The sequence below is a fragment of the Podarcis melisellensis genome (assembly GCF_964234715.1).
Source record: "Podarcis melisellensis genome assembly, chromosome: 7".
NCBI lineage: Eukaryota > Metazoa > Chordata > Lepidosauria > Squamata > Lacertidae > Podarcis > Podarcis melisellensis.
In genome coordinates this window covers 72,704,311-72,726,974 of record NC_138539.1, presented here as the reverse complement: position 1 = coordinate 72,726,974, position 22,664 = coordinate 72,704,311, and the positions used below count along the sequence as shown (strand labels likewise).

At 42.1% G+C, this 22,664-nt stretch overlaps 1 protein-coding gene across 4 annotated transcripts in view; it reads right to left on the bottom strand.

Moving 5' to 3' along the window:
- The window catches only part of CDH12 (cadherin 12), a 652,390-nt gene that overhangs the window by 91,828 nt on the left and 537,898 nt on the right, over positions 1-22,664 (bottom strand). For all 4 annotated transcript variants that reach the window (XM_081918186.1, XM_081918185.1, XM_081918188.1 and 1 more), the window contains one exon: positions 12,716-13,010. In XM_081918186.1, coding sequence (XP_081774312.1) covers positions 12,716-13,010 — 295 coding nt within the window. The remainder of the gene's footprint in view (positions 1-12,715; positions 13,011-22,664) is intronic.

Below are 22,664 nucleotides of genomic sequence, written 5' to 3'. Positions count from 1 at the left end.
AAATTACTTCAAAGAGATCTGAAATCAAAGGTCTTTCTCTCCACACAGTCTCCATTACATCATTTGCACCCCTTTATCTTGTGGCTTGAGAACAGACAACTCCCTCAAAATGAAGATTTGCCACTGAAAACCTTACTCATGTGATCTAAAGTTAAACACCATGTAAGGGAGAGCAGAGGTACATTCTCAGTTAATTAGCAGCCTATTAGGCACCCAGAGAGCCTTACTTAGCTTCAATGGAAATTTATATGTTCCCTTTAACAATACATATACCTAGTCATTTTCTATTTCAATGTGCAATTAAACAACTATACCTAACATTGTGAACCCAGCCCAATCTTTCAAGCATTGCTGTCTCTACTGTTGCTGCAGTGTTTTCCCCACAGTGAAAGGATGGAATTCACACTGAAAATATTGGTATGAAGACAAAGTCGGGGGAGAGCCCATATTCTGCCACAGATCCTTCAAAAGAGAAGTCAGTTTTCCAAATTAAACTTTGTCACGCTCCAGTAATGGTCATATAGCTCATTTGTTAGAAAGAATAAAAAATGATAGTGAGGCCTATAAGTAGTTTTCCAGAGCTCAGGAATGAATGACTTGTCAACTCAAAGGCAGAGTAATGGCTTTGAACATATCACAAAGTACCCTCTTAGGACTGAAATGGCAGGCTACACAATTAACAGACCACATAAAACAGCTTACATGGATGACTGTGATGCAGTCCACACGGATTTAGGATGGAGAATTTCTTCTGCCAGTGTGGGGATATTGCAACAGTGCAACTGGCAGAAACTCCAACATAAATATTTAGGAATGCTGTCACTCCCTTTGACATCAACAGGACTAGGCTTGTTTAGAACTACATGTTCCATTGTAGCTAGTTTGTGAATTACACTAAGCCTGTACAACTTATGATCCACTAAGCCAAATGCAGACTATCTGCCTGTATGGCAACATATCAGGGTTTTTATGCCTGCTTGGAGCAGCATTAAGAAGGCTGCCAAGAACCTGGCAGGCCACAATATACGGCTGGCAGGTTATGTTCAGCTAGTTATGTGACATGTCATATAGATTAAGCCATAGGCCACTGATGATCTGGCTTTTGAATTGCTAGGAATCTTCTCCCTCCCATTTGTCCAGCTGTGAGCCAATTCTTCTCCACACAGAGAGAAAGATATCTAAAATATATATTGCAAAAAGTCGTATGACCATATTCTAATAGGGATATGGTTCCTGTCCCTTTATTTGTTGTATAGAAGAGAAGATCTGGCAGAAGAAGCTTGCTGTCATGAACGGAGGCTGCAGCTGCCAAAATTCTGTCCTCTGTACAACTACCAGCAGTCCAAGTAGGAACAGAGGAGAAAATCATTCACATTTCTAAAGCGAACAAACTCAATATGCCATTCTCAGACTGATGTACATGTGGATCAATCAGATAACACATATTCTGAAAACTGTTATATAGTTTCAGTTTGAAAAATGTGCACAAAAATGCCTATTTCGGGGAAAATACAAAATAGTATGTTTTAGTGTAAGAATGCATACAAAAGTCATGCATCTGAAATGTATTTTGTGTGTGTTTTCTTTTTTTTAAGGAAATCAACAAAAACGGGAAAGAATGGATGTAGGACTGAGTGCAAGCAAAATGTAAATGGAAAACACTGAATCAATCTATCCCAAAACACCAGTGTTCTCCTTGGCATCCAGGCTTACTAATTGTTAGCCAGGACTTTGGCAGCTTATGAAACACTGACACAGTTTAACACTTTTACCATTCTACCTGGGATATGTTTTTCACTCCTCTATTAGCAAGGACAGTTCACATCTAGTAATGCCTTTGACCATGCTAATATATGGTTTACTAAGTTTGAGGACGCCGGGAATGTAAATGGGTACCCCTACCTTGCCTTTGAGATGGGAAAGGGGGTATGCTAGAATCACCCAGCCCCGATGGATGCTGAAGACTGAGTTAACCTTGTCTAGTAACAGCCAGGACACTGAGTCAGAGGCTACAGTGTCAATACCTAAATGACTCTGAGCTTGATGCTAGTAAGAATATGATCACTGAACTTGAGGTTAGCAGGCAGGAAGCAGACCCAATAACACCGCTACATGTAAAAACAGAGCCAACACCCCCACAGACAACTTTCCCCAGGTCTAAGCAAAGGAATGCCTCAACACTACTTTGCCAGTCTAATAACCCACTGACAATTTCTGCTCCTGTTTTTTTCGTTGGAATTCTCAGGCATCCATAGTATAATCTCAGGATAAACTGGGTGGAGCAATGGGTGTGACTCTTATATTTGTGTGGCAGGCCGAGGCGCCAGCTTGAGATGGTGATGGGGGAGGGGAACGCCGTGCACATGACATCAGGACGTCCCAACCTCATGCATCAGGACACAGAACTCAACACAGGGCCGTCTTACCCATAGGCGCTAGGGATGCGGGGCACCCGGGCGCTGGGCTCTCAGGGGCGCCAGGCCAAGAGTCTGGGGCCTGAGAGTTGAGTCTAGGGAAGAGCCCACCTGTCAGAGTGCCGCGGTGGGCTCTTCTGCTGCAGGCGGCTCTGCCCCGTGAGTTTGTTAACGAGCGACACGCTGAAGCGGCTGGCTGGCTCTGTCCTCCTGCGTACCTGGGACTGGGCAACTGGGGGGGGGGGCACCGGGCGGATCTTTGCACCCCAGCACTGCATATCCTTAAGACAGCCCTGGCTAAACATGGCAGCCATGTGGCTTGCATGGCCAGCAGCTCCTCTGCCTCTTCTTGACACTGCCACTGACATGAAGCTGTTTTGAGCATCCTTCTCCTCCACGGCAGGAGAAGGAGGCTGTCACTGGAAACATGCCATGGTCAGCTATGCACTTCTCCTCCATGTTTTATGAACATGAAGAGGGGGTCGGCCCCTACCCCCCAAAATAGGGGGGAACAAGATGGCTCAAGTGTCTGGAGCTGGCTCCCCCAGTGTCAGGCTATATTCCAATCACACAAAAGCCAAAGGTTACTAAAGATACACACATCTCTCTATCCAGGTGTTGTTACAGTTAAAGAGAGCATTCCAGTTAGGCAAAAGAAAGCATGGAGCAGGGCCAGTGTGTGGGTGAGTAGGGTGCAGCCTGAGGAGAAAGAAGGGCCTGGGGAGAGTCCTAAAGATCTGATAGGGAAGCTGCATTCAGCCCCCAGGACTGAGGTCCTCCAGTCCTTCCTTAGACAATCCTCATTCCTCTGCAATTTCAAATTATTCATCAGCTTACTCTGCACCTGACAATGTTATTTGCAGCCTTAGAACTCACGTGTGCTTCAATACGGCTTAGCTCCCAGTGTGCTGAAAACTTCCAATCTACCTACCTTATGACCCCAGTAATTAGAATTTTATTGCATTTTTAAAACATCTACAAATCCCCCTCCCTGCAAACGCATAATCACAACATTTCCCCAGCACCAGATGGTCAAGATTTACCATGTTATCATCCTCAATGCATTTTCTCAACTTGATGTGGAAGAGTGGGTCCCCTCCTCTTCTTTACAACATGTAGAAGGCAATGTTCCTCCTGCTGCTTTAATAGCAGCAGATGGGTGAGCAGCTAGATCATCTATTATTTGAAAAGCAAGGTGTTTTGTCTCGCTGGATTATGTTCAGTGATTATTGTTGGTTCAGGACTAAAAAGCTGTGAATGGAGTATTATATATATATATAGAGAGAGAGAGAACTATGCAAGAGCTATGAGAGAGCATCTGCTGAAAACTGTCTGATTCACTTTCAGGCATGAGGGGACATAGAGTGGAAATCACAAGGGAAAGCGGATGACTCTGGAGTCACTGAACCAAAGAGAGAGTAAGCAAGTTACCTAATTCTAGCTACAGTGTCTTTAATACCTCTCATAGGACTAAGCACTGGGAAACAGAGTGTTTGCAGACAAGCTTTTTCCTGTTGCTTTCAAAAGCAACAGGCATTTTCAAAAGCACAGAACCTTTGCATGGAGAAAAAAGGGTTGATAAGATTGCAATGGAACTGCCATGAAGGCAATAAGGAGCAGGGCTGGATCTATCCTTGTTTACAGTGAGAAAAGATGAGCATAACTATGTCAGTGATGCTGACTTGTATGAGAGTTGTGGCATCAACAGAATTATGCACTGAATGATTTGCTTGCCCTCTGTGATTGCTGAAATTTGGTATTACCAAATTGGTAGAGAAAGCCACAGAGAAGTAGCTACCGAACTGTTCAAGTAGTTTCTAAACTGACTTGATGTCTAAGCTCAGGCCTTCAAGCTCCTCAGGATGGACACAGAAGCCACTGACATCTGTTTTGACTTTCACTGTGTGCATGAATCTGAGACACAAGAATGTTTGTTTGTCCCAAAGCAAGATGCAAACTGAACCACAGCAGAAATGTGCACTTCCATCAGTTAAGTTCTCCCACCACAAATCCATTAACCAAGGGGAAATAAATGCATATATACCAGTGAAAATAAAATGCATTACTTTAGTGGTAAAGGTAAAGGGACCCCTGACCATTAGGTCCAGTCGTGGCCGACTCTGGGGTTGCGGCGCTCATCTCGCTTTATTGGCTGAGGGAGCCAGCATACAGCTTCCGGGTCATGTGGCCAGCATGACTAAGCCGCTTCTGGCGAACCAGAGCAGCACACGAAAACGCTGTTTACCTTCCCCCTGGAGTGGTACCTGTTTATCTACTTGCACTTTGACGTGCTTTCAAACTGCTAGGTTGGCAGGAGCAGGGGCCGAGCAACGGGAGCTCACCCCGTCATGGGGATTCGAGCCGCCGACCTTCTGATTGGCAAGTCCTAGGCTCTGTGGTTTAACCCACAGCGCCACCTGCGTCCCTACTATAGTGGTAATTGCCTGTAAATATACATATAGTGGCCAAAACTGCATAGAAAACTGTGTACAAAAATGTGTGTAATGGGGGGAACGCACACTAAAATGCTAACAAATTTTCTTGAGATCTGTCACCTCAAACTGACACAGAAATGTGGAAATCTGAACTTAAGAATGGAAAAATAAGAGATAGAGAGAAACTGAAATAGATTCACCTAACTGTACATATGATTGATAGATTTTTTAATGTTCCTGGATAGATGCTCTGATGAGAAGGGGGGGGGAGAGTGTGTCTAAGAGCAATAGCAGATGTTCTTGTATATATGCATTTGATGGATGGAAATGATTATCAGTATGTATTTGTTTAATATTGTAAAGTAGGGCCAAATGACCAGTGGCTCATAGATCCAGATCTAACCTTGGAGCTGCAATTTTTAGACTGACAACAGAGCCTTCTTCCCAGGGAACTCTGGGAATTGTAGGACTTTGAAGGGGATGGAGTTGCCTAACAACTCTCAGCACCCTTAACATGTTCCCAAGATTATTTGGGTGAAGCCATAGCGGTTTAAAGTGGCATGATGCCGCTTAAAATGTATTGTGTAGGTAGGGCCTAAAATTGACATAATGGCAGGACTAAGATGCATGGAATGTGTTCAGGACATAAATATGATCTTCTGGTTCCAGATATGTGAAGGAAAACTCCACAGGGATCTTAGACTATGTGTTCTGGACTAGTGGGAATTAATCTGTACATAATATGAAAAAAAATATGGGCCAAGTGAAAGTATGGGTCTCAGCCTCTCCTATATTCCTAGACCCCACCTTTATCCCACTCTTACCTGAAGGCACCAATACTGCAACATCTTTGGCCTGCCCTAGATCTTTTGAGTCCAGGCTGGCTTTGTCCAAAAGGCAGAGGCAAAATCACAGCAACCAAAACAAGAAAAGAAACAAATACTTGTGGCAACCAGAGGTGTGTTTTCCCTTTTTACAATATCTGCCATCAGTAATTTTCCCCCTCTACTCTCTCATTAATCAAGCCCCTAAAGTTCACTTTGTTATCACTCTGACACTTCCTGTGGTTTGGTACTATCTGCTTTATTGTGGATATTTCTATACATAGAATTGCAGTCGTTAATCATGTTTGGTTTGCTGATTCCCACTTGCTTAGCATCCTTAAGTCTTTCCTGCTTTTCGCCCTCCAAGGCTACTGATCCCTTGACTGACTCCTACAATCCATCAGTGTCTGGTCTTTAGAACTGGCTTGCCCTGTTGCACAGGGCATCTCATGCCCTCCTCACACACAAAACAGAGTATAATACACTCCAAAGCAGGAAAGGGAGGAGAGGGGAATGGAGTGCTTTAAGATAAAGCAGTCGGGGCATGTGCCAAATATCCATTATAATCCGTTTAAATCTCAGCTTGCTCTCATTATCTCCAATGTCTTTATGAGAGTTCGACGACTGGGACATTATTGCTTGTCATAAAGCGAGAGCTGCTTCAGTGATGGCAACCTTTGCTTACTTTCTGATGTGAGAAATATAAATAGATCCAAGCTAATAGGAGAAAAATAGCTCAGCAGCTGGAAAGGGAAAATGATGCTCATAGCCACTCAGTCGGTAGCCAGGAAAAAAAAGTCATTTCCTATATAATATAGTTAATGTTTACAGCCGTTTGGGCGACTAGGCGAAGTAATCCATTTAAAAATACACTTCAGGTTTAGATCCACTTAGTGGTACAGACGCTTTGCACACATTATTATTGATTCCAGCTCCAGTGTGCTCTGGTGTTTGAAGCCCAGAGCACATGGCATTTCAATTTGTAAGTATCCTACAGTTTCATGAGAAATGCTGCTGTTTGATACACTTTCCCTCAAACCAGCTTCCATCCAATAAATAGCGCAGGAAATCTGTTCACAAGGTAGAAATTCTGCAAAACCCATTATCAATATAGTGGGGTGGAAGAACTGGGGGGGGGGGTCATATTTGGCAACCAATGCACTCCTTTGGTTTCAGATAGTACATGGGTAGACGAGTCTAAAAAGTTCAGGACACAAATTTTCACAGCTGACTAGCAGCTATGTTGGCTCATATACCAGAAGTAATGTACCATATTTTTCACTCTACAAGACGCACCAGACCACAAGACGCACCTAGTTTTTGGAGGAGGAAAACAATAAAAAATATATTCTGAATCTCAGAAGCCAGAACAGCAAGAGGGATCGTTGTGCAGTGAAAGCAGCAATCCCTCTTGCTGTTCTGGCTTTGGGGATAGCTGTGCAGCCTGCATTCGCTCCATAAGATGCACACACATTTCTCCTTACTTTTTAGGAGGGAAAATGTGAGTCTTATAGAGCAAAATATACAGTATTTAGCACTAACTCTCAAAGTGTATATTCCATTCTGACTAAACTAAGCCTCCTACACCTTCTGTTCTTGATACTTCAGTTTGGGAACAGACACAATAATGTTGTAGTAAACATTAGAATATTATAGCCCCCCCCCCATGTTTGATTTAATAGCTACCCTAACATTATCACAATCAAACTAAATATTTAAGTGATCAATACTTGTTAGTTTATCATTTTATTACACAAAATATGGGGTTAACTTCAGGGCAAATGTCAGGTTGTTTGCCCCAGTTACCAAGGCACTTAGGTCTGGTCCTGCTATCATTTACTCTTCATTCTGCTAGGCTTCTGTTTAGAAAGTTTCATATTAATTTGCTGAATTCTAAGCCATCCTTTGTAATTAGCTCCACTTTTGCTACTCTGTTAATACACACTTTTAACCTTTTAATGAGGGTGAAAGAGGAGAGCACAAAATATGGTTTGAAGCTCAACATCAAAAAAGCTAAGATCATGGCCACTGGTCCCATCACCTCCTGGCAAATAGAAGGGGAAGAAATAGAGGCAGTGAGAGATTTTACTTTCTTGGGCTCCATGATCACTGCAGATGGTGACAGCAGTCATGAAATTAAAAGACCCATGCTTCTGGGGAGAAAAGCAATGACAAACCTATATAGCATCTTAAAAAGCAGAGACATCAACTTGCCGACAAAGATCTGTATACTTAAAGCTATGGTTTTCCCAGTAGTGATGTATGGAAGTGAGAGCTGGACCATAAAGAAGGCTGACCGCCAGAGAATTGATGCTTTTGAATTATGGTGCTGAAGGAGACTCTTGAGAGTCCCATGGACTGCAAGAAGATCAAACCTATCCATTCTGAAAGAAATCAGCCCTGAGTGCTCACTGGAAGGACAGATCATGAAGCTGAGGCTCCAATACTTTGGCCACCTCATGAGAAGAGAAGACTCCCTGGAAAAGACCCTGATGTTGGGAAAGATGGAGGGCACAAGGAGAAGGGGACGACAGAGGATGAGATGGTTGGACAACGTTCTTGAAGCTATGAACATGAGTTTGACCAAACTGCGGAGGCAGTGGAAGACAGGAGTGCCTGGCATGCTCTGGTCCATGGGGTCACAAAGAGCTAAGACTAAACAACTAAATAATAACAACAACAACAAACTGAACTGCCAACAAACATTTTAAAAAAAGCTGGTAGAATCACACAATATCTTCAACATTATTTTTTATTTTTATTTTTATTTTTAAAAAAACACAAAATCAAGTGTTGAGGTTGGGGAAGAATTCACAGTGACAAAACACTTAGCAAGCTGCATTAAGCAGATGCTTTGTCAGTTGTATACAACTCTGACAGGACAAATTGCCAGTGCATTTCTTTATTCATTTTACTGGCATGCATTTTTAAACTTGCAACCTGCTCTTCCTCTTTGAAACACTATAAACAGATGTTCTGGTGTACTTATATAGAGGTCACACTTGTTAAGCGTAAGTGTGGAAAGAATTGCAGGGGATTCTATTTTCTTTCTGGCTTTGCCAGGAAGCATGCATAGAAATGACCTAAATAAATAAAATTTGTATCTTGAAGCAAAATATAATTATGGGGTCAACAGGAAACAGCATGAACTAGGACTCAACCCCTGTAAACATAGATAGCAAGGCAGAGAGTACAGAAAACTAGACTGTGAAGGATGAAAAGGGAGGGGCAGATCCCCTTCTCCCCACCCAAATTCCTCTCTGCTGCAAGGCACTGATAGTATCTGTGCACGTTCAATATCATTCAATACCATAGTCTCATGCTGAAAGCTATTTCTAATCTTGATAAGAGTAGTCTATCAGTAGAGGCCTCAGCTGTCAGATGCACCCAGGGAAGGAGCAAGGTCTCAGTGTCCAGGCAACAGAGGAGAGAGGAGGAAAAGAGGAAAGCAAATGAACCTGGCACATTAAGACCATAGCTCAGTAATGCAGAGCATGCAGTTAACAAGCAGAAGGTCCTGAGTTCATTCATTAAAGGGATAAGGTAGCCCTCTGGCTGAGAACCTGGAGAGACATTCCCAAGAAGAAAAGACAATACTGTACTGGGCGAGATGAACAAATTGTTGGGGTGCTGCACCTTTTGCAAGTAGAGGGGGTCGGATTGTGGCCATTGTGAATAACTAGGAATGTTTCAGGGAAGGAACACATTCCAAAACAAACATACAAACCCCTTAGTAACCAAATATTAAACACCTTCCATAAGACCTTGCTAAACGGTCTCGGCTCAGTATACGTGAAGGAGCGTCTCCACCCCCATCTTTCAGCTCGGACACTGAGGTCCAGAGCCAAGGGCCTTCTGGCGGTTCCCTCACTATGAGAAGTGAGGTTACAGGGAACCAGGCAGAGGGCCTTCTCAGTAGTGGCGCCCACCCTGTGGAAAGCTCTCCCACCAGATGTCAAGGAAATAAACAACTATCTGACTTTTAGAAGATGTTTGAAGGCAGCCTTGTTTAGGGAAGTTTTTAGTGTTTGATGTTTGATGTTTTATCATGTTTTTAATATTCTGCTGGGAGTTGCCCAGAGTGGCTGGGGAAACCCAGCCAGATGGGCAGGGTATAAATAAAAATTATTATTATTATTATTATTATTATTATTATTATTATTATTATTATTGCTAAGCGAACGAAGGAGATGGCCACAGATACACAAGCAGAAGCAACTGATTGCATATGCTCCTGGGGCCTCCCACTGCCATGTCTGCAGCAAGTAATTGCTGTTGATATCTTAAAATGGTGGTGATGTAGAATATTTGTCTCACCTCAAACCAGAGGTGTGCATCCATCATCCAATATGGTACGATGTCTCAAGCAGTTCCTACACAACTCTATGCTCTTTGAGTAGCTACTACACAGAATTAATTTAATACTCAACCTTGAACAGTAGAGGTCATGAATGCCAACACCGACAGTATATCTATATATGGTCTGAAGAGGAGGCTCAGTAATAGATTGGGTTTTTGAAAGGAAGCTGAGGTAGAAAGTAGGCCAGTCTACATCCTTAAAGAATGCTTTTACAGCAATTTAGGAGACAAAATGAATGGCAGGAAGAGGAAATCTTAGATGAAAACAACCGTTTCATTTTGATGATTTATAAAAAAAGCTGGTATTTTTTTTAGCTTACCAAAAAAATCATACAGTTATGACACATTATTTGTTTCAGCTGCAAGATCACCCGGAGGCAAAAGAATATCATTATCGAATAATTCATGTATCAGAATACTAAATACAGGACGGCAAAGTCTTACATTAGCAGAAAAGCTAATGTTTGTTGCTTAGAAATTGTTGGTATTGCTAATGTAAGACTTTGCCGTCCAGTATTTAGTTTTCTGATACATGAATTCTTCGATAATGATGTTTCTCCAGACATCCAGTACATGGGAAGTCCCTCAGATATTTTTTTTAAAAAAATGTAATGTAATTTGCTCTTATTTTTTTGTATTGTGATTTGCTTTGATTTGTTATTAATTGGGATGAATTAATAAAAATTATTTATATAAAAAAGAAATTAATGATTAATTTAGCTTTGGAGGCATGACTTGGTCATTATGAGTATGGCTATTCTTATCACTATGCGTATGTCAAACTCTCTGATTGCTTCCCCCTTGAGCTTAAAAAGGGTAGCACAAATAATAATAAATTCACTCTCAATTTTGCCCACATAGGCAGAGAAGTCCTGATTTAAATACTGATTGAAAGGTCTATCATAATAGGTAAAGGGTAAAGGGACCCCTGACCATTAGGTCAAGTCGTGACCGACTCTGAGGTTGCGGCACTCATCTCGCTATATTGGCCGAGGGAGCCGGCATACAGCTTCCAGGTCATGTGGCCAGCATGACTAAGCCGCTTCTGGCGAACCAGAGCAGTGCACGTAAACGCCATTTACTTTCCCGATAGAGCGGTACCTATTTATCTACTTGCACTTTGACATGCTTTTGAACTGCTAGGTTGGCAGGAGCAGGGACAGAGCAACGGGAGCTCACCCTGTCACAGGGATTCGAATCGCCGACCTTCTGATCGGCAAGTCCTGGGCTCTGTGGTTTAACCCACAGCGCCACCCCCGTCCCAGCTATCATAATAACTTGCCCTCAAAAGGGCATGCCCATCCAAACACCTCCCTTCTGTGTTTTGCCTCAAGGGGCAAACAACAGCTTTTTCTGCATGAAGCAGAAAAAAATAGCAAGGGGTAAAGTTAAATCTACATCTCGCTGAGACTCGATCCCCCACACTACCAGGAGAGCATAACGGTAACCCCATGTAGTTGTATTGGCCACATGTGGGACTTCTACATATGAGATGTGTTTATGTTCAGGCTCCATTTTTGTAACTCTCATGAGTGCTGCATATGCAGTTGACACCTTACCAAAATAATGCTGCTTTAAAAAGGGCTACTGTCATCATGGAAATCTCAGTGATTAAACATACTTCATACACATGGAGGAGACAGGTCACCTAGAATGATCTGGCAGCAACGACTCCCTTCAATCTCCCTTCAATCTTCCTGGGGCAACTTGCTGAGAGCACCAACACATGTGAAGATACCCCTCAACCACTACAGCTCCCATCATCTGTGACTATTGGCCATCCTTCCTGGGGCTGATGCTCAACAATATCACCTCTATGGGCCAAGTGGATTCTTTTGAGTACTTAATTGTCCACCTGTGGATTGCTATTACTTTAGATCCAAAAATTGTTTACATTAATGTATGAGTTTGTATTAGTGTTTACATGTATATCATCTGAACGTGGATTAAGTTTGTTTTATATTTGCTGTGCCATATGGGTCACTTTAAGAAAGATGTTCTGTGGATTGCCAACACCTGTAACCCAATCAATATTGTGCTTGTCCAGATAACCCTACTTTGTAACGGTTGCTAATTACTGCAGCTACTACCATGCCATAAGTTCCACTGTCCTGTAATCTAACATATGGTATGCACAGTTATTTATGGTTTTATATTATTTTTGCTGTAAAATGCGTGAGATCATGATATTGTATTTATTTGCATTACTTAGTGATTTAACTACTGATGAAGCCCAGGACGGCGAAACAAGGCCAATATTCCGGAAATCCTTGCCTTAGACTCTGTGAAAGGATTTTGTGGAACTGTAACAACCTTTCATGTGGATGGTTTGGACTTTATGAACAGATAAGTGGAACAGACACCATTACACAGATGGACCTTATGCACGAACGGACTAGAGAATGATCTGATCCACTGGGTCTTCTGCTTTGTTCGTTTCTTGAACTTTATGAGTTACTTCTACTGAAATTTACAATTTGATACTATGAATAGTATACCTTATTTATCTAAGAACACAACCAGTTACATCTCGTTTGTTTATTGAGGATGCTTTACGTGACCATATGTTTGTTTGTTGTTGTTTTGCCAGGTTCATTTCCAGAACAAATGAGGCTAAAGCGTGCAGGTTAGGTAAGAAGAGTTCTTTTAAAGGAGGAGAAGGAAGAAGAAGAGGCAGACTTACCTACTGGAGACATTTCAGGGACACTGGCAACGTAAGGCCCATCGAGAAATTTTGGTTCATTATCATTAATGTCCTGCACTTTGATGATGAACTCAGATTCGGGCTCCAGTGGCTTCCTCGTATCGATGTCCACTGCTTGAGCACGGAGGGTGTAGAAAGGCTTCTCTTCGCGGTCAAGGCTCTTTATGGCATGAATGTCCCCTGTGGTCTCGTCAATGGTAAACACTGTACCAGCGCCATCTCCTGATAACGTGTACTTAACACTTCCCACTCCCTTGTCCAAGTCAGAATGAAGCTTAACAGAAAAAGAGAGAAAAGGTCAAAGTAATTAATAAGAGAAATTCATGGATGGAAGAACGGTAGCTTTTTCGTTTTAAGTATTAATCCAAAAATCATTTCAATCTCTAACGACATCAAATGGGAAAGTTGCTATTTCTGAGCAAGACAGGAACATTGCACAACCCTTTGGGATCTTTAAGTGTACCTAACTCTGTTTATAGAAATTATTACAAATAACAACATGCAGATTATTTTATAATTCTTATCTCAGTTAGCCTCTGTGTTCTTCTGAGGTTGATTAGACTGAGAGACACTAGCCTGCCCATAGCCATACAATCAGTGTGGGTTTGGACTTCAGTGATATATGCTAGTTCAGGAAATGTCAGTTGCACTTCTTGTGTTGTTATCTTGGAGAAGGAAGCCCCAGGTTGGAGTTAATGCTATGTACAGATACAGGACATCTTGCTTAATGACACTTCCTGTACTTGACTTCAAATGGGTTTGCACATTTCCTGTACGGGGAAATGCATGAGGTAACAAGAGAACTTCTAATGTGCTTGATATAAACACAGGGAGTGTGACATAGTTGTTATTTCTGCAAATGCATTGTTAATGCTCCAAAACACTCTTAATTTCATAGATGAATCTGGTCCTCCTGTGATCAGTGCCAGTATTCTAACCACTACTACACACTGGTTTTAAATTTAAGTACAGATGTTTCCTTCTACTCAGGGACAGCCTGTTCTATTTCATTGCCTAAAAGGCAAAATGGAAAGGTCCTGTCTCCACTATCTAAACCCTCCCTGTTATTTCCAAATCCACAGATCGTGTCCTCCAAATCATGGAGAGCCACGTGTTGTGGTGATATCACCAAACTGCCTTCTTGTTGCTGGGGCGGGCCTGCTTGGATGCCCTCTGCACCTCATTGGTCGCCCCTTTGTTGCTGGGGATAATTTTCTGTCGGTTGGGGTTTGATTGGCAACTAAGGGGCTATTTAAGGGGCTGCACAAGGCAAAGTACTTTCTCTTTCACATTGTGCAGCGGATCTCCCACCTTATAATTTAAGGTGGTGTTTTTGACCTTTCTATGCCTGTCTAGGGTCATCTGTTTTTGGAGCAGGGGCCCAGTAGGAATTTTGCCACTTGGCTGATTGGCTGGTGCTATTTGGTTTTTGCCTACCATGTAGCAAATCATCACAACTTTGTAAGGTTGGCGGTTAGGCATTAGTTCATTCTTTGGTGGAGGGGATTATGGATTGGCTGTGTCTGCCCCTCATTTTTGTTGCTGCTGCTAGGGAATTCCATTAAAAGAATCCAGGGGCTCAATTTGCTCTGTCCGATTCCCTCTCAGGGGTAGGGCCATGCCAGAGTTCCTGGGAGCAGCTGGGGTGAACTAAGAGGTGGAAATCTGCCTCTGTGCTCCCCCAGTATGTTTTCCCTTACTGACCTCTGGAGGTTCCAGTTATCAGTCATGTTCCTGCAGGTTTAGGTAATCCGAACCAATGCCTAAGCAACCACTCACATGCTGTAATCAATAAAGTTGTGGTCAAACTAATGTCAAAAATTCTTAAACAAATATTCTGTGTCCTGTGTGATTTATTTTGGAGGAGGTTTGGGGGTCTCCACATGCAACTAAGGAACATCATGTCTAGCTGGAAAAAACATGTGTCCAGAAGAACATGCCCTACAGTAGAAGACAAGGAAATATGTTTTTCAATGGTGTGAATACCACTTTTGCTAATGGAACAGAGTAACCTCTACCTAGAGGCCAGCACACATGTGTGTATAAAGGCTGACCTTAAGGTGGATTCACAAAATAAAAATAAAATAAAAAGGCTAGCTATGAAAAGTGACCTCATTTCAGTGATTTTGGGGTGAAGGTGCTTGAAAGAGGGGCAAAAGGCCATTAAATATTGCCCTTCCTTTGAATTTACTTCATGACTTTATCATAGTTTTGTGGCATCTTAACATTAAGTGGCTTGGATCAAGTAGTCAGCTTGAAAAAGCTGTTGATTTCAGGAGATGAGGTTCTGAATGAGCACATCAGACATACCAAGCAGGACTTCAGAATCAGAAAGTTTATTGTATCTACCAGTATGAAAATCACAGTAGGACAAAGATGAAGAAGAAAATAAGAAAGAAGGCAGTAAATGAAAAGGAAGAACACACAATTGTATGTTGTCATCGGCATCACATCACTGCAGCCTTTTACATGCAGAACCCAGGCTTTTAATATAATGGTTGTCAAAAATATATTCTCTGTGCTAGGTTAATGCCAGAGCATTGAACACCTTTAGCTAGGGGAGAAAGATCATATCTCGATCATTTTTCAACACAGTTCAGCTGAATTGCACCAGAAGGAGCATAAACTAGTAAATAACAGTTTTTATTCATAATTTTACTACTATCCAGTGGTAGGAAAGTAGCAGGCCTGGCATATGATTCCTCCTTTAGCCTAGTGCTATAAGTAGGATGGAGGGATATTAGCTTGTGGGGGGGGGCACACTTCAGTTGTTCACTAATAGCACCAGTATTTCTCCTCTAACCACTAATCTTTCCTTTTTATCAACATTCCCATCCATGGTTAGGCCACTTCTGTGTTTTAAAAATACATCTATGAAGTACCCCCAAGTACAAAAAGAGTGCCCTACTGATCTACTAATCTCCTTCTGCATTGTGACTTCCTTTCAAAGGAGACAACAGACCTGAAAACCCAGGATCTTAACACTGTTCCCAATTCCTATTAGAGACAGGGGAGGAATTCCTTCACGTCACTTTTTACAGAGGACTGATCCGATCCAACAATCCCAAAACTCACTTGCGAACCGAAGACAAACCTAAGTCACGGAATGTATTTCTCCAGATTTTGCTACGCAGTTTAGGTATACAAAAGTACAGACAAAAAAACACATTTTATGTAAAATGTGTATTTAACAGTAGGAAATAGGATAGAATGGATCTCTGAATGAGTGTCAGTAAACCTGAAATGTGATGGAATTAGGCTGCTCAGAACATCGCCACCTCCTATGACAAAATTCTCAGAGCACAAAAGCTTTAAAAGTTTATAGCATGTGTTATAACTCCTTTACCTTTCTGGAATATTTGAAGGTCCACCATAACTGAGCATACCTGCTCAGTTTCAGCACTTTGAAACACAGCTATGACATAATACTTTGTGGAGTGGGCTTGTTCCCCCAGCACAGAAGGTCTTGCTTCCAGGTTTCCCACAGGCGTCTAAGGTAAAGGTAAAGGACCCCTGGACGGTTAAGTCCAGTCAAAGGTGACTGTGAGGTTGTGGCGCTCATCTTGCTTTCAGGCTGAGGGAGCCGGTGTTTGTCCACAGACAGCTTTCCGGGTCATGTGGCCAGCAGGACTAAACCACTTCTGGCACAACGGAACACTGTGACGGAAACCAGAGCGCACAGAAATACCATTTACCTTCCCAGCACAGCGGTACCTAGTTATCTACTTGTACTGGCAGGCTTTCAAACTGCTAGGTTGGCAGGAGCTGGAACAGAGCAAGAGGAGTTCACCCTGTTGCTAGGATTTGAACCGCCGACCTTCTGATCGGCAAGCCCAAGAGGCTCAGTGGTTTAGACCACAGCGCCACCCACGTCCCTTGTCCACAGCATGCTAGGCTAGATAGGCCTGATCTAGCAGGGCTCTTATTATGCTCTTATTATGATAAATACCCATTTAAATAGAACGGATTTCTACAGGAGTAAAAGATAAAGTATGTCAGCCGGCTGTAACCTGTCTCGTTCTGATATTACACTCTAAACAGAACTCCGGATTAATTTCAGCTTGTGGGTGTACGGGACACATTGAGAAACAGTTGTTTGTGTGTGTGGCGAGGTGGAACTATACACTGGCAGCCTCCAAGGCATCTGTTTCGTGGCGGTGTTATTGTTGACATTCCCTGAACTGGATCAGATGGCATGCAAAGATAAAAAAAAAATACAAATGCAAAAAAATCTGCCACCAGGAGAAGCAGAGCATCTGCTGGGGCTTTCTGAAGAGCTGCTGCTTGACTTTTTGTTGCTTCCAACTTGTCAGGAAACAGAAAGCATTTGCACAGAATAAAGGCTTGCTCCTTTGATCCCAATGCATAAGTTATAAAAAAAAAATCAAATCCTTCTTGGAGAACAGACATTTATTTTGGAACTGGAAAACATCTGTTAATAGCCCTTTTGCATGCCGCAAAGGACACAACTTTACAATAGACTTAAAAAGCATCTGACTGCCATTGCTTCTCCTCAAAGAACCACAGAACATGTGATTCAATAACGAGGGAAAACAGACTCCCCAATTTTCCCTATTTTTCAGGGCTGTCCCTGATTTAGAGAAGCCATCCTGGTTTCTGATCCTGGAACGTCCCGCTTTCCTTAGGATCTCCCTATTTTCATTGGAGAAATGTTGGAGGGTATTTTATCTAACCCCCGAGCCATCTAAAGGCAATCCTGTACAGGGAATTTTTTTTAAAATGTTTAATGTTTTATTATGTTTTTATATACAGTGGTACCTCGGGTTAAGTACTTAATTCGTTCCGGAGGTCTGTTCTTACCCTGAAACTGTTCTTAACCTGAAGCACCACTTTAGCTAATGGGGCCTCCTGCTGCTGCCGCACCACCAGAGCACGATTTCTGTTCTCATCCTGAAGCAAAGTTCTTAACCTGAGGTAATATTTCTGGCTTAGCAGAGTCTGTAACGTGAAGCGTATGTAACCTGAAGCGTATGTAACCTGAAGCGTATGTAACCCGAGGTCCACTGTGTGTTGAAAGCTGCCCCGAGTGGAGGGGAACCCAATAAGATGTGTGGGTTATAAATAGTATAATTATCATCATGGAATGGGGTGCCCCTATTTTCATCAGTGAAATTTTGGAGGGTATGGGATAAGGATTGTTGACTGAATACTCAGCACCCGTACTAAACTACAAAGCTGAGGCTTAAATGGGGGGTGGGCAGTGACCATGACAGTCACTGCTGTCATGACAAGCTGCTGTTGAGATGTGACGCACTGAACGTTCTCCAAAGCAGACTCAGGTGTAAATATGTGTTAATGAACAATATCTCTGAAAGACCATGACGATCTCCACTTCATCTTGATTGCCAACAGAAACACAACCCTGGCCATTTGAGCCAACTCTTAGGGGCTGAGGGGTCTTCACCCCCCACAATAAAACATTTCAGGAGGTGGACCTCCCCAGTCAATGAACATTGCCATTCAAAGGTGTGTGCGTACTGCGTCATGTGATTTATTATGTCAGGGCAGGGCGTACCTGGGCCCCCACAATGTTTTATTGAAGTTGGCACCCCTGACCCTGGGTAAGTCCTAGAGCCCCTTGGAATTTTGCTACAACTCAGTAGAGATTAGGGGTGCTGTGCAACCTTTGTAATAATAACTACATAAGTAATTAATTGCATAAATTATGTAATTTTGCCACAGTGGAGCATACCCTCCAACATTTCTCCAATTTAAAAAGGGACATCCTATTCTGTGACTGATAATAAAAATAATAATGTTACAATTTATACCCCACTCATCCAACTGGGTTGCCCCAGACACTCTGGATGACTTCCAACACATATAAAAACATAATAAACAATTAAACTTTTTTTAAAAAAAAAACTTTAGAAGACTTCTAAAGTTATAAAGTTACTTATCTCCTTGGCTTGGGGGGCACATAACTCCATACCCTCCAGATTTTCTGTTATGAAAATAGGAACATCTTAATAAAAAGTGGGACATTCTGGGATCAAAGCAGAAACCTAGATGGCTTCTGTAAATCTTGGACTGCCTGTGGAAAATAGGGACACTTGCAGGGTCTGGAACAATGCAATGAGTAGCATAGGTTTTGGAGGAAGGCAACTAGTACAGTATGCAATCAATACAGGGTAGAATGGAAAGTAGTCCCTCCTTACTTTACTCTTCTTCTCAACACTTAGGAAGTTTCTTTCTCCTTTCAAATCAACTCAGAACTTCAGCAATCCTCACTACCACTTAATACTATGTTGAGGAGAGGAAATGAGCTCTTTGCTCTCCCAAATGGTGAGAAAATGGAATAATACCTCTACTGAGAATGGGTTCTACAAGCTTAAATAGACAGTATGGTATAATGGTTAGTGTGTCAGACCTGGGAGACCAGGGTTCAGATCACACTGGGTGACCCTTGGGCCAGTCACTGCCTCTCAGCTCAGCCTACCTCACAGGGTTGTGGTGCCCTTTCAAATCTTGTGACCTTGTGATTTTGGACCATGTGATCCAAACTGCTCCATACTGCTGGAAAAGGAATGGAAGAATTGCATGGCACTTCCAAACCTGGAGTTGTCCCCCACCCGCAAGCAATTAAGATTTCAGTCAAAAATGTATATTTTGCTGGGAAAGTGACCAGTTTTCAACTCAGTCCCGTTACCCTCCTTTCTGATAGCCACCAGAAGCATTTGATTCATTACTGAAAATTTACAGCCTCTTGTTTAAGAGGAGCATAACAAACCCCACGCAGCAGTACACTAATAGAGAATGTGCGTGATAAAAACGAGCTGCCTGTAGCTCTCTTTGAGAAGCTGTTTATTAAGAGCTTTGTCTGGATTGACTTCAAAATGATTATCCTTTGTCATTTTGCCTGCCACAGCACTGCGCTAAAGTCAATAAGGAGAGCGGTAGTCTTCTTTATGGGATTTGCCAAAGCAGAGTGCTCTTAGTCCATTCAATCGAAGAATGCATAATAGCTGTGATCATCTGGATTATCACCGCACAAAGATGGATATCAAAGGTCTTGAAGTAGCAGCAGAGCAAATACTTTGCCTAACCTACAATGGTAAGCCGGAGTGTGCAAATCAGAGCTGTTGGCTTGTCTATGTTTTCTCTGCCTTTTGTATTCTGCTACAGATATTTCAACTATAAGGATATAGTGACTTGGAAAGGATTGAGTCCCTTTTTTCTGTATTCTAAAATTGATGTCTATGACCTTTACAATTCCTGTAATAGTTTATGCTACAGTCTTATACTTATCCAGGAGCATGTCCCATTGAAGAAGAAGAAGAGAAGAGTTTGGATTTGATATCCCGCTTTATCACTACCCGAAGGAGTCTCAAAGCGGCTAACATTCTCCTTTCCCTTCCTCTCTCACAACAAACACTCTGTGAGGTGAGTGGGGCAGAGAGACTTCAGAGAAGTGTGACTAGCCCAAAATCACTCAGCAGCTGCATGTGGAGGAGCGGAGACGCAAACCCAGTTCCCCAGATTACGAGACTACCACTCTTAACCACTACACCACACTGGCTCTCATTGAACTCAAAAAATCTACTGATAGGTTTGTGGTATAATATAGTCAGGGCTTTTTTCTTCTTCTTTTTTAGAAGAAAGCGTGCCAGTACGTTTCCGAGCACAATTCAAAGTGTTGGTGCTGACCTTTAAAGCCCTAAAATGCTTTGGCACTGTATATCTGAAGGAGCGTCTCCACCCCCATCATTCATTTAAGATCCAGCTCCTAGAGCCTTCTGGTGGTTCCCTCACTGCAAGAAATTACAGGGGACCAGGCAGAGGGCCTTCTCGGCAGTGGCACCCTCCCTGTAGAACACCCTCCCATCAGATGTCAAGGAGATTGATAACTATATAACATTTAAAAGGCATCTGAAGGCAGCCCTGTTCAGGGAAGTTTTAAGGTTTGATGTGTTAATGGGTTTTAATTTGTTGGAAGCTGCCCAGAGTGGCCGGGGGAACCCAGTCAGATGGGTGGCAAACAAACAAACGAATAAATAAATGTCATTATCAACATCGTCATGAAGTTGTTACAACAAATGCCACACTTGGACAAAGAAGGTGCTGGTATCGTGTAACCTTGAGTACCCCCAGGAAAAAAAGCACAGTGTAAATTAAGCCGACATAAGGCACACCAGATCCTAAGCCTGGGAGAGGAAAAGCAAGCTTTCAAAATAGTGTTTGAATTACACTACCCTGTTTGCTGGCTTAACTTAAAGCAGGTTGGCAATTCACTACACTGAGTTGAATGGACTTGGGATCCAAACTAAGTCACCCACTTTTTGGTCCAGAGGGTTTTCAGCGGGTTGCAGCTCTGCCAGAAACCTGCTAAATCCTAACCCCACACATCCCGCCAGATCTTGCAATAAAAGATTGCCCTATTAAGTGAATTTTCATTATATTACTGATGTGTGGCCCTTGTACTTTTAGTCACTCCATCAACACATGCACAAAACATGATATCTTATAACTCTAATACTTTGAGTCCAGTCGCTGAACTTAAAATGAATGCTATTTTGTGTGTTTGTGTTCTCTTAAACTGTTAGGATTTATAGCTTGATTTACATTGTACTAATGTGATGAAATTGCTAAATGTATTCAATAATCTATCCCTATCTAACAGACGTATCAAATAATAGCTAAATCATTTCTCTGTTGGTGTCTGATTTCCCCCCTTTTTTCTGCAATAACCTGATTCATAAATTGGAGTAGAAAACTCATCTCATTTAATTATATTGCTTGGGAGACATTCATGAACTTTGCGTAAGTATTATTTTAAGAAAGTTGACTATTTTTAATTTAAATAAAATATACATTTGTTTGGTTTGTCAGGCAGTTGAGCAGAGTAACTAATTGAGCCTGAAATTGAAATGAATTTAATAGCCATTCACCTCCTCTATAAAAACAGGGTGGTTCACTGCACCAAGAGATATTGACTTAACAAGTAATTAATAGCTATTTAATGCAATAGAAATGATCTTGCTAATATGGGTGTTCTCCATGGGGCTCAACAGAGCCTGTTTCACCCTCCTCAATGACTATTTTAAGGTCGTTTCAAAGAATGGGAGGCCTGGGTGCATCTCCTGTATTCACACTCAACCTATCTTGTTTGCATAAAAGTAGTTACTCAAATATTTGAATGGGAGCATAGAGATACAGACATGTTTGCAGCTCTACCCTTACAGAGTTAACTGCTTCCACAAGGTTCATCCATTTAATGCATTAACACACTAAACATACAATACAAATCTTTATTACGGTCATAAGCCAGCACAGATTAAACATAGATTATGGTGGAAAAGTCAGAAACGTATGCTTCATTTTAACGTTCCAGCGTTTGAGCCAGTTCGGTTCTCTCACTTTCTCATTTTTTCATTCATAAACTCAGTTCAAACCCAGTGGACCCATTCCATCAATGTGGGGGTTTGTGGAATGATGAACTGATCCTGGCCCCAATGCCATACCAATTCTTACCCTGCCTGTTTCTCTCGATAAAGATTTGACCTGATTTTCTCCCATCACCGTTCTGCAGCCTGGTTATTTGATGCTCTTTTGGGTCATGTAATATGCTTGCCTGGGCAAAAAATATAAGGGTACTGCTGCCCAAAATGGTCCTTTGAGGCCAAGCAATCTCCTGGCTATTCTATTCTGCTCCTAAGGTGTTTCTATTGGTATGTGTGTGTGTCATTTTTTGTTCTTTTGTTCAAGTACTTTGATCATTTTATGTTTTGTTCTTTAACATTGCTTGTATTAGCTGCCTTAAGGAAATTACACCCAAATGTCAGGGTATAAATATTTTAAATTACTTAATAAATTAGGCAGCTCAACCACTTTCTCTCATGCTTGAAAGGCTCTTTAACCCCTTCTCCCCCAGTGTGAATCACAAATTTAGTCTCTGAAAGTTATTGAC